Source organism: Electrophorus electricus, chromosome 22 (genome assembly GCF_013358815.1).
Source record: "Electrophorus electricus isolate fEleEle1 chromosome 22, fEleEle1.pri, whole genome shotgun sequence".
Classification (NCBI taxonomy): Eukaryota; Metazoa; Chordata; class Actinopteri; order Gymnotiformes; family Gymnotidae; genus Electrophorus; species Electrophorus electricus.
This window is the reverse complement of record NC_049556.1, coordinates 2,048,554-2,066,177: the sequence shown is the minus strand read 5'-3', so window position 1 is coordinate 2,066,177 and position 17,624 is coordinate 2,048,554. Positions and strand designations below refer to the sequence as shown.

Sequence of the window (17,624 nt, the reverse complement as noted above, 5' to 3'; positions counted from 1 at the left end):
CACCTCCACCTTGCTGGTGTCTGAGTCGAAGTGGAGCTCTGTGCCCATGCAGCTGATCCATCAAGAGTCACTCTTGTCTTATTGGTCCATAAAACCTTTGAAAAATCTGTCTTTAGATATTTCTTGGCCCAGTTTTGACATTTCACCTTATTTGTCTTGTTCACTGGTGGTCAGGTTTAGCCTTCCTTACCATGGCCATGTCTCTGAGTACTGAACAACTTGTATTTTTGGGCACTCCAAGTAGGTTGCAGTTCTGGAATATGATAGCACTGGAGCTTAATGGGTTCATGGTCACTTCACGTTTGATTCTTCTCAAATCTTTGACAGTTAATTTGCATCTTTTTTTCTCAACATGTTTCTTGTGACCCTGTTGACTATTTGCAACAAAGCACTTGATGGTTTTGTGATCATACCACAATATCATAGCAATTTTAAGAGTGCTGCATCCCTCTGAAAGACTTTTTGCAATTAACTTGTTTTTACAACAAACTAGTGACCCACAGTAACACAAGTAGGACGTGTTATAGTGAAACTAGTGACACACACCAACACTCGTAAAAAGTGCTCTACTGAAACTAGTGTGGCTAAACAACCTGACCAAATCAGAGAAATCATATTCCTCAGAAAATCCACAAGGGCAGCCACAGTATTCAATGGAAAGTCCAACACCCCCATCTGTCCTTTGTGGTACATCTACCAGCACATTTACATCTCCTGTTACGACCCCTTTTTGATGAGCTTCTCAGCAGAATTTCCATGAGTATGTGATGACACCAAAAGGACTACCTGCTTTTTTGGTTCCGTTATCAGAAAAATGTAATGTTTCGCCTGAAGCTGTTGTCAAGCAACCATTTCTAATGTTAGTGTATTATGATAGTTTTCTGTAGTTTCTCTATTCATGTACCCCAAGAAACATTAATTTTCAGTCTATGATTTTCAAAGCATGAGCCAGCAAACTGCGCATAAATTAAATCTTTTATTCTACAGCTGCGATTCTTGGTCTCTTCATACTTCAGTTGACCTCGTCAGTCCAACCCACAGTGCTGCTCACACAATTTAATAATTTTTTACTTGCTAGTTTAATTTGGGCTTTATCAACTGTACACCAAATGCACTTGTTTGGTGTCCGATGTTTCCTTCCTTAGCTTGAGGCTGGGGCTACTAGGCTAGTGTAGCTAGCAAGTGGTGTAAATCATTTTAATCAAAACTCCCTATATTTATTTCCATTGATATTATAAAACTGTGATTTCATTTTAAAATAATTTTGTAAGATACCAGGAACTTAATAAAATTGATTCTAGATGTCCATTACTGATATGATTATAGCTTTCACCTCTTCTGTGTAGTTGTGTATTTTTACAGAAAATCATACAAAGTCAGACTGTGTCCTAAATCACAATGTTAAGTCTGTGTGACATTACTTAACAGGACACATCAGATTTGGGAGAATTGCTTAGATTAACTTCATAAATCCAGTCCCAAACAAAGGAAACATTGGATAGTAAACGTGGCCTCACTAATCCATAAACACAAAAAGAAAATTGTTTACATTGGATTTTTTGTGAACCACTCCTTTAAAAAGGTTGGCAGTTACATCTACAGGAAGTCCATAAATGTTTTGGGGATTAAATGGAGATCTGATTTAAATGCTTGGAGTTGCCCATATATATCAGTGTTTAGTGTGAGTAGATTTCACCAGTCCACCCTAAATGAATCAAAAGCATTTTCATAAAACCTGTTTTTGACAGTTATATATCACTTTCATACAACAAAAAACGATCATTACAAACTCTGCAGTGATTTGAGCATCGTCTCTGCATGGGAAAACGCCATGCAGGCAACTTTTACTAGATTCTTTTGCAGTGCTACCAGAAAACAAAAAGTGATGTAGGTGAGTCTCCATCATTTGGTCCATGGTTGATCTTCATTTAATGATCATTGGTTGGAATCACATGACAACGTATCTGTTGAGGTGATGACTCAGAGCCCTGGTTCATAAAATTATAAAAAGATTTCTAAAAAAATTAAAAAGGTCATCCCAAGTTGGCATGTATATTTGACACTATATGGCATTGTGTTGTATTTTCTATTTAGACACAAATTCTGCTAACATCGATGAAATGTTTAACAGCAGCAACAAAAAGAAAATCTGGTCATCATCTCTGCATGACCATTCATTTCTCAAGGTCATTAAAAATAACTAATGTATTTTTAACTGTTTCACACTACCTGCAATTACTTACTGCACCTGGAGCCTCCTTAAAAAGAAGGAGTTAGGCACGCACAGTCCTTCATGAATCCACTTTTAAAAGAGAAGGCTCGTTGTGCCCTTTCACCTGATTTGAAAGCTATTCCTTCCTCTCCATCTAAATACAAGTGACTCCGTCAAAATAGTCCACAACCCCTCAAGGACAGCAGCAGTGTTAGAAGTATATTTGGGGGCTGCATTTTAGGGGAAAGTGGCGCATCTCAGTCGATGTAGAAGTCCAGCCGGCTGGAGATCGCCTTGCAGCCCTTCATGGAGAAGACACGCTCGTCCTTGGGGAAGTAGTTCATGTCCCGCGCCATGTGGTCCACCACGGCAGCGTCGGGGGTGAGGCCTTTGGCAGCCATCTCTGCCAGGCCACACTGAACCACGTGCTTGAACTCCAGCGGCAGGAAAGGCACAAAGAAGTCCACCAAGTTCTTATCTATTAAACTGGTGTGCCAGAAACCACCTACAGAGCGAGAGAGAGATAAAGGAGCAATAAACGGAGAAAATGGAGTAACAGAAGGAGGAAGGAAAGAGTGTGAGTATTTACAGGAATTTTGTATGCTGAATATTTCCAACTCTTCCAAAAGGTCATCCAAACACAATCCTGTAAGAGTAAACATCTCTCAAGAGACAAGTTTCTTTGGAGATGGAGAAGGGGCTGATGACCGTTACACACGCCTGCTACTCACTGTCCTTACTGACCATTACATGTGCCTGATACTCACTGTTCTTGTTGTTGAAGACAGAAAGGGACAGAGCCATCTCCAGATCCTTCAGCTCGATCTCCTCTCGTTCTCTTCCCGACGTCCAGAAATCCAGAGCCACCTGCACAATCTTCTCTCCTCCGGCATTACTATGGTGAAACACGCACGAACACACAGAGTAAGAAAACTGAGACACAGCCTGCCCCCTCCTGTTGGTGATTTATAAGGCTGATGACCTCATTCCTAGTCCAGCAGAAAGGCAATGCCCAAACACACATAATTATGGCATTTAGCCAATCCTTTTATCCAAAGTGACTTAGAATTATGAGTGAAACAGTCATATGGCCTTGCAACTTGGCGGTTGTGGGGCTAGAAGCTGCAACCTGATCACTAGTCAAGTACCGTAACCATTGAGCTACCACTGCCCCCTAAACATTCATTCCATGGGGTTCTACAGTTCCAAGAGTGTAGATCGATATCTTTGAGAGTGTGTGTGTGTGTGTGTGTATAAAGGGGTGGGACTTTAAATGGAAATGCTGAACATGAAGGACCACTCAGTTATAAACAGATATGCTGTACAGATTAGCATGAGGAACAGGTTAGGAAACACCTGATCATACAACTGCACATGTGAAACCCTCTTATCCTTCTAAATGCCAATATAAAATATTCAAGATTTTTCTGAAAAACAAACAACATGCAAATGACAGTACAGCATACCACTAATCTCAATGTCAACACAGGTCTGGAATGTTTCCTAATTTAACCTACCCTGCATTAATGTATTTCCCAGTGACACTACACACCTGAGGAAGATGAAGATGGCCTGTCTGTAGGACACTCCGTCCAGTCTCTCATAGAAGTCCAGATATGGTTTTATGCCATCAATCAGGCCGGGGTGCATCTTATCCATCTCATCAAATATGAACATGGAACGTGGGCAATTTGTCACATTGCCTTTTATCCATTGCTGCAATTGTGCCTGAGAAAGACAGCGCACGTAGACAGGGGCATTAGCATCTGCACTCACAGAAAGCAGAACAGTTATGAGTTTTATGTGTGGCAATGAATTCTTTTTGACAAAGCAGTTTGAGGATTAACTTTGATGCCACCGCCTACCTTGTATGTTTCTAAATGCACCTCATGGGGAAAGTGTGCCGTAGCTGTGAAGAGATGCACGAACCCACTGGCCATTCCTTTCTGGTAAATATTCTCCGCAATCAGTTGACTCACAAAGTTTTTCCCCGTGCCAGTCCAGCCGTGCAGGGATAGAACTAGCGGTTTCTTGGGGTTCTCGCTGTTCATAAACCCAGTCACTGCTTTGAGGATGACCCGCGAAGCCACGTGCTGGCCGAACAGCTTTTCCTCCAGGTCCTCCTGGAGACCTGCAAGAGAAGCAGAGAATTACTGCACAAACAGGTCGCGTGGGACAAGCACATAGAATTTCTGCACAAACAAGTCGCGCTGAAGACAATAAATGGATAAGACAGAAAACTGATTTTAGGGCACCAATGATTCGCTGGAAATCTTGAGATTGTCATGCGAGGCGCTAAATTGTTCGCATTTTGTTATGAACGGTGTAATAATGCATATTCACATACACATAACAAGAGGCCTTAATAACAGGCAAATCCACGTAATACCTTCGCTTTCACAAAATGTATCCTTCAGAGTTGAACAACAGTTATATGAATTGTTTAAATGTCCAGTTCGTGTGCCCGGAATGCCCAATAAATTCAAGCCACAAGCTCTCTTAATCCAGAACCTTCATTAGACCATAAATACCCAAATCATGCCATCTAACCCCGATCACTTTAGCCCTAAACATTCTTCAACGCCAGCAGCGCTTAGCTGATCTAACCGCAAGTAAAATGTTCCGACGTTTGGGTAAACATGTAACGTTAAAATACGCAGTGGTTAGCGAAACCAAAATGGATTAAGGCCGACACGTAGGCTAGTCTACAGACCTGTTTTGTTGTAGGAAATCCACTCGGGTCGGCAACATTCTTGGAAGTAATACAGCACATTTTGATACCGCGCTAAGAAACCGGTGACGGCGGCTGCAATTCCCAACGCTAGGCCGGTCGACACCGGCTCTATCGCCGCCACCGCGATCAGATGACATCCCATGCACAGGAGCGGGGCTGAGCACGGCAAACGCATTGTGGATGCTGCGAGTCGGATAAACGGAGAGCCAGATCACCAGTGGAGTTTAAAAATGAGGCGGGCGATTCACAATAAACTTCAGCTTCCAATCGAGTTGTGCCGGCGTCTCCATGAACTCCTGTGGCGCCAAAGTATCGTAAATCTCCTACCTATATCAAACGATTTTGCCAAGAGTCCCCGATTTTCAAATGAGTTACCGGAAGCGCAGTACATGAACCATAGCGCGCATGTCTCGGTTATTGTCCGTCTCGGTTATCGTCCGTCTCGGTTATCGTACTCTAACGCAAGCATGGTCCCACCGCGAAAGATTTTCAAAAATGCTCAACATTCATCAAAGGCATTGTGATGTATTATGACCTCATAAGTGAAGTTATTACGCCATGCGCCAAACCAAAACATCCTGCCAAGACCTTTCTCCCATTACGATTACAGCGTCGATGCTTTTCTGCAGCCAAGCCGTCGCAAGTCCTTTGATAGTGATTGCAATCACAGTGCACTTTAGCCCCTGGTCACTTATTTGCCGATAAAAACAAAAAGATGCATCGTGATTTGGGCTGTCCAGGCGCGTCTTTCACTGTTTATGCCCATAGACCCAGACCATGGCCTGCTGCCAAAGCAGAATTAAACAAACATGTAGGCCATTTTTCTGGCATGGAGACGTACAGGACTGTACGTTTAATAAAAACGATACTTTCGTGCGCTGGGAATATAAAAATGTTCTACAGAACTATTCTACGGCCACAGGAAACGGAACTTCGTAACAAATGAGCGCCACCTCCAAAATGTAATGACCAATTTAGTACTGTAGATGGGAGCAATATCTCATTTGCGTTTTTTGCTCCTAGGGGAACTCTGGTTTTATAAAATTGTTTAATCGTTCAAGGGTTTAGACGCAAACAACGTCATTAAGAGTGTTTAGTTGTGAAACGCGCATTTCTAGAGAAACTTAACATTTAGCTAGCGAGTCAGAACAGATTCATTCGCGCAAGTACAGCACTTCTGTTCTTACATCATTTCGGCACAGCTAATGCCTTCAGCAGCTTTAACATTTTATAATTACATTACCCATGTTGGAACTTGACAGAATATGCGGAAGAATTCGAGGAGGTCTGTTTCCAAAATGACGTCCTGTACTGTATTTTGTCTATTTATTTTTACACGAGTGTGATCTGTCATAACACATTTTCGGTGACACCGTGTATCACACTCCCTCTTACTCAAACTACACAATAAAATTAAAAAACAGTACAAAAAAAAACATATTTTCCCCCCAAATGTAGCACTATTTTACCATTGCCAGCGTGACATATAGAAACTTTGAAGACACATGAACGTTCACTGGTCGTTTTGGATAGCGGATATAATGGTGTAGACGTCTCGAGGGCTGGTTCCCAGTACTGCAATTATGAACAATTTTGGCTCAGTACTTAAATGCTAAATTTCTCTGTAAAGGCACATTTCTCAGCAAAACACTCTTAATTACTTGTTCATTACTTGTTAATTACATCTAAACTACTGAATGATGAAGAAATTTAGCAAAATCAGAGGAGGTACCCTTTAAACACTAAAATGTGGGCTACCTTTACAATCATTTAAATGCGTTACTGCTACATTTTCACAAGTATAAAATAAGCACACAATTTATAATCTTCAAGCACTCGGAATAAAAAAAGCTTTCAAAACCTGTCCTAGGCTAATATTAAACATAGAAATGTAACAGATTTCAGTTGCATTGGCCTGCACTTTTACTTTGCTTCGACTGGTATCAATAAATGATTCAGAATATGAATCGAGTTTAACGTTTGCGTTTCTAAACGTTTCACGGCCCATAACCCAATAATTATTATAGAAACGTGCGTTTCCCACGTCACTTCCGCTCCTGCCATTTTGCAGTCGGAGACCGTCGAGCCGCGGCCGTAGTGCAGAAGAGAGCTTTGTGCTTGCGATCAGGTTTTCCTCTCGGGTTTTTCTCTCGGGTTTTTTTTTGTTGTTGTTGTTGTTGTTGTTGTGTTTGCTAAAGAGTGAAGACAACTCGTGGTTCTCGAGATGTCGGATTTTGACAGCAATCCCTTCGCGGATCCCGACTTCAGCAACCCTTTTCAGGTAAAGCTGAAAATGTCAGTTCGCCAGCCCCGCGTAGCCATGCTAGCTGCAGCCTGTGTGGCTACCCTGAGATGCCCCACGCTAGGGTATCTAGCTGGCTTTCTGCCTCTCTAATCATTATGTGCGGGGCTCCTAGATAGCTGCTCTTAATCTGTTATCTTCAACACCTCCCGTAGGAACCAAACTGTTAACTCTGCTTTTTAGTTAGTTAGCTATATATATATATATATATATATATATATATATATATGTGTGTGTGTGTGTGTGTGTGTGTGTGTGTGTGTGTGTGTGTGTGTGTGTGTGTGTGTGTGTGTGTGTATGTATATGTATTAACCATGTTCTCTTAGTCCTGTCCAAATGGACGAACCAGATTAATGGTTCATGCTCAAATTATTGGAAGCGTCCCATACCCGCACAAATATAGACGTTATTTCTTGGCTAGCTAACGCTTCTTTAATCGATGATTTGGAATAAAACGCTAGCTGTGTAGCTAACTGTGCTAGGCGTTGCAGGTCACGCTGGTCATGTTTACTGAGGACCGGCTGATCTGAGGCGACTCAAGAACATCCAGCTCATCTGTGAAAGTCATGTAGTCCGTCGGGTTTGTCCATTAGGACGTTTTGTTTCGTATCATTTGCTCGCCTGTTTTTTATGCACATGTTGTGGTGTCTCTGGAGTTTCTTTGCTGTTCTGGAAACTGGCTGTCATGTCATGGTGCAACACAAGCTTCAAGCACAAGATGTCCAGCTGGGTTATACTCGACTCCTCTTCGACTCAACATGCTTGGATATTATTGACTCTGGCTTGTCACAAAACCAAGCGCTCATGCTTTCAGACGGATGTGATATTAACCTCTTCAACTTTAGCTAACATGCCACGTCTTGACGTCTGATATTACGAATATAGGCCTTTCTCTTATTAAAATCCAGTTTTGTCTCTGCCATGTCCAAGACACAGCTGAGACAGTCAGTGATTCATACTGCTGATAGAATAGTTTTTGGGTTTTTAATTAATTAATTTTAAAAACCAATTTCTTTAGCCATTTGTTAATGTGCAAACATGATAAATTGCAGTCCCATTTCTTAATGCACGTACACGAGCAATAATAATCTTTTAGCTGTAATGCCTTTCCCTAAGATGTCCAGCAGCATCACAGCATCTTGTCCGTTCATGAAGGCTGAACCCCAAATAAAGCTACCAGTAATGGTCATATACCATAATGGCTATATACCGTGTTGAGGCATTATAGGTGATCCACACCTCAGCTCTGACCTATGCGAATGTGTAGGTTTGAAGTTAAGAAGCTACCATGTTACTTTACTGTGCACCATAGCAACCAGGTGTAGCACCAAGTAAAGCTTGACAGATAATCCATTGAGAGAGAGAGAGAGAGAGAGAGGATACTGTTAAGTAATTCACTCTTAATGCATTATTAGGGGAGATGAATTATTTGAGAAGAATCTTTGCCACTTCAGTGCAGCAGCGTTGCACCTCCTTGCAGCTTTCCTGGAATTCCTGCCAGAGAAGCGTCTCGCGCTCGCGCTCCCCTTAACGCTCAGGTACGAAGTCCACGGACCTCACGCTGCGCTGTAAATTAGCCGGTGACATCTGTTCTGCTCGCACGCCGCTTGCGGGTTCAGGGGTGAGGCGCGCTGGCTCGCTGCCTCTGAGCCTGTGCAGGTGGCCGGGGTTCAGCCTCGCCCAGGTGCGCAGGCGCTGAGAGCAGGTGGTTTCGGAGCCGTGGGGCAGGGGGCCATCTGCAAGGGGCTTTTCTCATTTCAGCCAATTTACTTTATCCAGCATTGCTCTCTTTCTGTCTCTCCTTTCTTTCCTTGTCTCTCATCCCCTCCCTCCCTCGCTTTCTCTCAAAAATAAAATGGCACATCCCGTCGCGCGTCCCTTTAATCACGGCCTGTCTTCGCCTGCCACCATCAAGTCTCCCACGCTACACTGCTGAGTCTCCCGCCTGCCTGCCAGCCAGCCACTGTCCTTAAACAGCCCCGGTATGCTGGACAAGGGGCATCTGAAACGCAGGGTTTACACACTCTAACATAAGTGTGACATACTGTGTGTGTGCGTGCACACACACACACACACACACACACACACACACACACACACACACACACACACACACAGAACCTCAGCTGACTGCACAGGAAGCGTGCTGGAAGTGTGAACTGGATGCCCATTGTATCAAGAGCCCCTCACAGAAACTTTTTGTTTTTTACAAAACGATACGAAAAATGCCCCGGCTTTTTGTTTAAAATCGGTATTTTCTGCAGCCTGACTAAGTCTGGTCAGTTAAGAAAACGAGGCTGGTCTTGGCGGCTAATGTGTTGTAATGGAATTCCCGCGTGGCGTTTTTAAGTAACCCAACACTGGAGTGACGGTTTGTCTTCCTGACGGAGCAGATGTGTCAATAATTCATGAAGCATTGTGTGCTTTCTGCTCTGGGCTCTTCAGACATATCGAGTCCCACGCTGCCAAATCAGTGTCCTAACACGTTTGTGTAACTGCGTGTGGGTCAGTTTGTTTCGCTCCGTTTCCTCAGTGACGGGGCGGCGGTAAGCGCGCCGGGCGTCCGTGTTTCCCCGCCGTGACTGTCGGCGCTCAGAGAAGCCGCGCGCGTTGGCGCGCCCTCCGCGCAGTTGCTGCTTGATCCGTAGGGCGCGCGCCGTCGTGGGACCGGAGTTGGGTCCCACATCCACGCGGGCAAACGCGACCTGCGTTCGTTCCGCACCGATGTGGTGATGCTATTGATAGGAGCGTAAAAAAGCAAATCTCCGATATTCGTGCGGAGAGCACAGCCCTTTTCTGCCGTTGCCGGCCGCCTCCATTTTAACAGCGAAGCAAAAGCGCCGGTGAGCAGCGCCACTCGTCGCTGCTGTCCGTTGCCGCGTGGAAACCGCGGCGTAAACAGGACTTGTGCGGTCACACGGAGGGAGGGAGGGAGGGAGGGAGGGAGGGGGTGCAGGTAGGTAGGTTGGGAACTATAGGATATGTTTAAAAAAAAAAAAAAAAAAAAGTAGTTTTGGTTTCAGTTTTGGCACCTAGGTCCTACTGGAGAGAGAGAGAGAGAGAGAGAGAGAGAGAGAGAGAGAGAGAGAGAGAGAGAGAGAGAGAGAGAGAGAGAGAGAGAGAGAGAGAGAGAGAGAGAGAGAGAGAGAGAGAGAGAGAGAGAGAGAGAGAGAGAGAGAGAGAGAGAGTTGTGAACAGAGGAATGGGAAGGTAGGATGGAATAAAATCTCTAATGGTAAAGCAACATTACAGACACTGTTAAGGAACTCATTACTGCAAACGTAGGTGTACACACGGATGGACTTTAAATCTCAGTGGAATGGATGTGATCTGAACATCTACAGTTTTGAGCATAAACTGGACTCAGCTGCTAGAAGTTCAGAAGAACACTGATTGCACAGCTGATGAAGGACCTCCTTCCGAAACGTGCCGTTTCTCTGAAACCTTGTGTTCGTCGCTGTAATTTTGATTACCCCGCTCTCTCGTATTCAAATCCGCATTGCTTTATTGCCATGGATTGTAATTTAATACATGTAATAAAATCCGTTCAATAAAATGTATGTAATAAAGATTAATGTACATGCGTAGTGTAGTTTTATACACATGCGTACCTGCACATGGTATTATTCTTCGAGTCATTGCTTTTGTTGCCGTGGATACAGTTACAGTCAGTAACCCCTTTGTTCGTCAGAGCTAATAGAAACGCTCTGGGATTCGAGGTTTATAATCAGAACCATTTGTGGTTTAGGGCACTCTGAAGGTGCAGCCTTCTCAGCAAGTCGGGTCTCGTTTGTAGTCGATTACAAAGAGATGTGTGTTTCCCCTAGTTTTTATTTTAGTTTTTTCCCTGTCTTTCATTTTTTTTGGGGGGCTTTTTTTCCCCTTCAGTTTAATATTAAATTATTTTTGAATCGATTTTGCTAAAAGTCTGCTGTAGTTTTAAACGTTGGTCAGTAAGTCACTTGGTCACCGTTTAAGTGGGTCATTTTGCAGCAAGTTGTGAGCAGCTCAGACCTCAATGTTTCAGCCGCAAAATCCACCCTCGGCGCTGTTATTCAGACGCCAGTCCTGGAGGTCGCGCGGGTCACGACCAGAGCGGCTCAGCAGTCGTTCGGAAATCCATCCAGGACTGGGTTTGGATCCCTCTCTCCCTCGAGCAGAATCTGAGCTGTTGGAGCTTAGAGCGAGATGCACGACGTGTATGCGTTACAGCTCAGGGCTCGCTGTAGCTCGTGTGCTATGGCTTGTGAGCCACTCGGTGAGGATGCTCTGAGCAGACTGAAACTTCTCCCACTTATCTGATGATGCAAACAGCCCCACAAATCCCTCTGTTCCTCAGGAAACTCTACATGGACGCTTTCGGTACCTGTGCTGGCCCAGCCTTACACCCTCGCTACCTGGCATATCTCTCCATTTATACATGACGGAGCCCCCTGAGGTACAAGAGGACATATGCATAGTGATACAACATAATTCACCAGGTTTATCAATTAGAGGTGCTTAATTGTCAGATTTACTTTTATGGCATTGAGCCTTACGCCCTCGCTACCTGTGCTGGCCCGGCCTTACGCCCTCGCTACCTGTGCTGGCCCAACCTTACGCCCTCGCTACCTGTGCTGGCCCGGCCTTACGCCCTCGCTACCTGTGCTGGCCCGGCCTTACGCCCTCGCTACCTTTGCTGGCCCGGCTTTACGCCCTCGTTACCTGTGCTGGCCCGGCCTTACGCCCTCGTTACCTGTGCTGGCCCGGCCTTACGCCCTCGCTACCTGTGCTGGCCCGGCCTTACGCCCTCGTTACCTGTGCTGGCCCGGCCTTACGCCCTCGTTACCTGTGCTGGCCCGGCCTTACGCCCTCGCTACCTGTGTAGCCTTATGAGACTCTTACACTTGCTTCAGTGCTGCTTTACCTCTTGATGCTTCGTCACCCTCCTGGTTGCCTATGGGTGACTGATGGACCCCCACCTCTGCACCAACACTGTGCCTGGAGCTCACACAGTGGTGGGGGGCGGGGCTAGGAGTGCGCACGCTCTGCTGGCCAATCACGTGAAGTTGTAGAGGGACTCCTGCCCTGTCTCTGGGCTACACAGCAGAAAAGTGTAGTGTATGAAAATTAGGAGTTTTAGCAAGAACATTTGCCAACAATTCTCTGCCCAAGAATTTACTTTGTTAATGTTGTCATTCCCAGAAACAGTAAAGTCTGAAGAAGAACAGAGCTTGTCATGTAACTAATAATTAATAGAAGCTCAGTGGTTAAGGTACCTAATGAGTAATCGGAAGGTTGCCTGTTCAAGCCCCACTGCTACCAAGTTGTCAACGTTGGGCCCCTGAGCAAGACCCTTAACCCTCAGTGGTTCAAGTTACATTCAGTCATAATTGTAAGTAGGTTTGGATAAAAGTATCAGCTAAATGCCATAAAAGTAAATCTGACAATTAAGCACCTCTAATTGATAAACCTGGTGAATTATGTTGTATCACTATGCATATGTCCTCTTGTACCTCAGGTGGCTCCGTCATGTATAAATGGAGAGATATAAAGATAAATAAACTAAAGTGGGGAAAGCACCGCTACCTTATCAGTTCTGTATCGCGATAAACCGCGTCTGGCGATGGATTGCTTCTCCCCTCGGGAGGAGCAGCACCGCCGATCCAGGCCGTGCTCTCAGATCCATCTTTAGAAACGGGCCATGGGCACAAACTGCAGGGGCCCGATGGCTGCGCCATCTGCCTCGCTTCGAGGCGACCGCCTCGGACACACGCACTTGTGAACTCGTTCTGCGGCGCTTCAGAGTGTTGCAGGCACTCCCAGTACTGATGGAGACGTTTAGAAAACGCACACCTCATTGGCTCTAATGAGCGTCATTTCACACCCCGCCCCCTTCTGTGCGGTATGTAAACGGGCTCGGACCTGGAACACATGAAGCATAGACCCAGCGAGCATGTAAGAGTTTGACAAAACTGTGTGTGTGTGTGATTGGCCCATGAAACATTAATTTCTGTACAGTCTGAAATATTCATGGCATCACACTCCTGACAGTTTGCCAGCCTCTGCCCGTGTGAACCAGAGACGCCCCGGTAGAGGCTCCTCCTCGCAGTGCCCGCACGCCTCTGAGGGGGCGGGGCCATACCGTCCTATTGGATATGGGCCTAGAGACCTTTTGTACTGATTAGGAGCTCTCGCATTTCCTAGAACAGCATGATAAACAGGCTTGCTGCTGAGAGGAGAAAGAGGTGCACTCCCCTCCCACTCCCCTCTCCTCCCCTTTCCTCACACATATATTGGTCACAAATATCCTTGGAATCTTGGTTTTGCCTATTTATAGCCAGTGAAAATTATTGGAATCATCTCATCCCTGCCAGCTGGAAATTACAGGCTTCGCCTGCATCAACTAGCCTCTTGCTGCTCAAGAATCAAACTGGAACCAAAATATTGTTTTCTGCTCAGAGCGACAGGCTCCTTCTACTTCTCTCTCTCTCTCTCTCTCTCTCTCTCTCTCTCTCTCTCTCTCTCCACCTCTGTCATGTCAGCTGGCATCACGCTTCCCGGGCCACCGGTCCGCAGGCTCGTGTACCACCGCTGAGTTCTGGCTTTAACAGTGAATGAACTGCTGCGGAGTGGGCGGGGCCAGGTTCGGCCTCAGTGATTGGACCAGTGGAGGAAATGTCACCCTCATCTGCACTGCTCTCGACACAGAATAACGGACTAAACCATCTTGGCAGGAAAGCAGGATTTGTTCAATTACGAGGGAGATGTTTTTCCTTCACCTTTTGTTTGTAGCACAGCCTGGCGTGTAACTTGCGTATGCCATGAAACTTGGCGTGACACGAGGCCCCTCCCCCGCCCGGCAAAGCCCCGCCTACACCTTTCTAAATAGTTGCACTGGAGCCAAGCTCTGCCTCAGGCAGCCATTACATTATGACAAAGCATATATTTGTCGTTTCTGTTATGACCGTATTTCAACAGTTTTTCTACGGTATTCTTGTTAATTGGTATATTGGACTCTATCCTACTCTACTGGCTAGGATGTGAGTAAATGACAAAGCACTTCTGTAAGTCACTCTGGATAAGAGTGTCTGCCAAACGGCATAAATGTAAGACGACGTGTCATGCGGCTTACGTTGATGGCCTGGTTCACGTGGCACACGTTTAAATACGTCGGCTGTGGCTGCTCTGTGTAAACATGCCTGTTTTATTGCATGTGAAGAAAGTCTTGTTCAAGAGTCAGTTTTCTGTGGGTTTCAGTACATCACTAAATTCCTTTAAACGGGTTTTCTGTGGGTTTCAGTACATCACTAAATTCCTTTGCAGGTAAGGAAAAGACGTGGCGTGACCAGCCGATGTGCACCAGGAAGAACTTGCTGGTCGGTGCTGTTGTGAGAAGAAAGCATACCTGAACTTTTTGACAGGAAGCTGAAATTCTCCTCACCGTTCCTCTGATTTCTCAGACCTGTTTATTCGGGGCGTTCTTCTTGTGCTCATTTACAGCATTGCATGATGGGAAGCAGTCTGCCAGGTTCTCTCGGGTGATCTGAGAGACTCCCCCCTCTGGCTTTAGGGTTCGGAGCCGTAGGTCGGCTCTTCCATGGCACGCTTTCCTGTTTTCCGCATTTCCGTAGCCCTGGGTTTTCTTTAGAAGGTTCCGGCTTCATCCTGCACCTTCGCTGCTGCGTCTCGGCCCGTTTTCGTGGGCCGCGGCTGGAAGGTGGCCGCTCTGCCTGATTTCTGCTTCTGCGTTCTCCTTAGGACCCGTCAGTGACACAAGTAACGCGGAGCGCCCCCCCTGGCCTGGAGGAGTATAACCCTTTCACACATACCAAGCCTGTGAGTGCCTGGACTTGTCATTACTGGGCCGGCGTCCCGCAGGGCTCACTCAGACGTCTCCTTCTGTTGTGCTGTCGTTGTGTTGCTGCAGGCGGCCGGGCCCAAAACCGTCCCCCCGACCACCAACACGCAGCCGGCCATCATGAAGCCCACCGAGGAGCCGCCAGCCTACTCCCAGCCCCAGCAAACGCAGGTACACACACACACACACACACACACACACACACACACACACATATATACACACACACACACATATACACACATATACACACACACACATATACACACACACACACACACACACACACATATATACACACGCACACACACACACACGCACACACTCACGCACACACACACTCTCTCTCTCACACACACACACTCACACACACACTCACACTCACACACTCACACACACTCTCTCACACACACACACACTCACACTCACACACACACACACACACGCGCACACTCACGCACACACACACTCTCTCTCACACACACACACTCACACACACACTCACACTCACACACACTCTCACACACACACACACACACACTCACACACACAGGGCCCACAGACACACACAGGGCCCACAGACACACACACACACACAGGTACAATATGTATATTCCTATCCCACCCTTCCAGTGGGTGATCATACACGATATGGACATAAGTATTGGGATACCTACAGAAGGCTTTATGGTGTCCCATACTAATCCATAGGCATTCGTATGGTGTCGGTCCTTTACAGCTGTAAACGCTTCCACTCTGCTGGGACGGGTTTCTACATAATTTTGCAGCGTCCCATCCATGCAGAAGCATCTCTGTCTTATTTCATTCCAGACGGTGTTAGATGGGGCGGAGGTCTGTGCTCTGTGTGGGCCAGTCATGTTCTCTCACACCAAACTCAGCAAGCCGTGTCTTTATTGACCTCTCTCTGTGCACTGGGGGACAGTCATGTCAGGACAGGGAAGGGTCTTCCCCCAACGCTCCCAGTTTGCAGTAATAGCACTCACAGGTGTTTGTGCAGGGAAGAAACCGACCGGCTATGGTGGGACCTATTGGAGTTCAGTGTTTAAATCCAGTGGGCTCTCTACAAATGTTTGTGACTGAGCAAGTGTGTCTGGGTGCTCGATCTTGTACACCTGAGGCAATGGGACTGAACACCTGAATCCAGTTGTCCTAGTCTCTTTGTCTATAGTCTGGGTGTGTTTTTGGGTGTGTATTTACACACCCCCACACACTAATTCTATTACTACTCCTAATCACCAATAACGTTACTAGGAACAGCTCCCTCCTCAGTGGTAATGGGATTAAACACTGTATCTACTACACGCTGTATTAAAACACCAGTTTAAAAGCTACACTGCTAGCCTGCAAACATGGATATATGCACACAGATTAAACAAATTCATGCATAACATGCACACGTTGTACATTATACACACACCACGAGCGACGCACACACAAACACACACAGACACCGTCCACAGAAGCAGCAGACTCCCATCTCGTGCCAAACCAACATGGTGTGTGTGACAGAGCAAACATCTTCAGACAGTTTCCTCACTGGGGACAGCAGGCTGCGTCATCCCTCACTGTTCCTCATGACAGTCGATCGCGATCACAGCACCGATCTCACCGGACTAATGGTCCCCGGGGTGGTGCGGTTGGAGGGGGGTGGTCGTACTCGGCACTGATGGAAAATGTGGGGGCTGGTTGCTTATCTATCTATTTATTTATTTATCTAAGACACAGAAAGCTGACATGCTGTCAAATCGAATTGCCTTTAAAGAGCGTGATAATGACTGGACGTGGAGGTAGCAATTGTCGGACGCAGACTGCGCTTGGCCATTCTCAGAGCATGCCTACAGCCCTCAGCTGAGATGCACGCACGCACACACATGCATGCACGCTCTGCACATGCGTGCTCTGCACACATGCATGCACACTCTGCACATGCACGCATGCATGCACTCTTATGCATGCACACATGCTCTGTAAGCATGCACGCTCTGCACATGCACGCACACATACTCCAGTAAGTTCAAGTTCAAGAGGTTTTATGGTCATTTCAGCTAGATACAAGTACACAACAAAAACGAGACAATGTTCCTCCAGGACCATGGTGCAACATAAAAACAACAGTGCAACAGACAACATGCTACACAGGTGCACAAGTGCAGTAGCACCACATAGGGGTGTTTATTTTCTAGTGGGTTGGTTTATTTGATCTGTTCATGTTTCAGCACTGGGCATACATGCCAACAAAGGGCTGCCTGCACAAATGCAAGTTTTATTGCACTGCTATAATGCGTTTAAAAGCACTGCAAAGATTTATTTTCTCCTATGATGTGCTGGACAGCATGTGTTACACACGCACCCCCTTGACTGGCACATGTTGGTATGCCCCTTAGGCATGAGAGATGTATGGGTAGCAACCTGCTGGGGGTTAGGATTGGACAAATTGGGTAAAAAAGGGGGGGCCATAATTGTGAGCGCACGCACACACACACACACACACACACACAGTAAAGTCAGTCTGATT

At 46.1% G+C, this 17,624-nt stretch overlaps 2 protein-coding genes across 4 annotated transcripts in view; one reads left to right on the top strand and one right to left on the bottom strand.

Annotated features, from left to right (window-relative positions):
* Window positions 1-1,796: 1,796 nt before the first annotated feature.
* Window positions 1,797-5,842, bottom strand: LOC113590049 (torsin-1A-like). Of its 2 annotated transcripts, none has more exons than XM_027030008.2 (5): window positions 4,926-5,842; window positions 4,078-4,343; window positions 3,765-3,940; window positions 2,980-3,107; window positions 1,797-2,690 (listed from the first exon to the last, which is right to left on the bottom strand). In XM_027030008.2, the coding sequence occupies exons 1-5, from the start codon at window positions 5,119-5,121 to the stop codon at window positions 2,470-2,472; spliced, it is 987 nt and encodes a 328-aa protein (XP_026885809.2). In that variant the 5' UTR covers window positions 5,122-5,842; the 3' UTR covers window positions 1,797-2,469. The 2 variants fall into 2 exon arrangements, with proteins under 2 accessions (XP_026885809.2, XP_026885807.2); XM_027030006.2 differs by having other exon boundaries at window positions 1,797-2,717; window positions 4,926-5,840.
* Window positions 5,843-7,015: 1,173 nt separating this feature from the next.
* The window catches only part of scamp1 (secretory carrier membrane protein 1), a 17,439-nt gene continuing 6,830 nt past the window's right edge, over window positions 7,016-17,624 (top strand). The window contains exons 1-3 of one of the 2 annotated variants that reach the window (XM_027029995.2): window positions 7,016-7,227; window positions 14,989-15,066; window positions 15,158-15,259. In XM_027029995.2, coding sequence (XP_026885796.1) covers window positions 7,171-7,227; window positions 14,989-15,066; window positions 15,158-15,259 — 237 coding nt within the window. In that variant the 5' untranslated portion in view covers window positions 7,016-7,170. The remainder of the gene's footprint in view (window positions 7,228-14,988; window positions 15,067-15,157; window positions 15,260-17,624) is intronic. The other variant, XM_027029996.2, reaches the window with a different exon arrangement.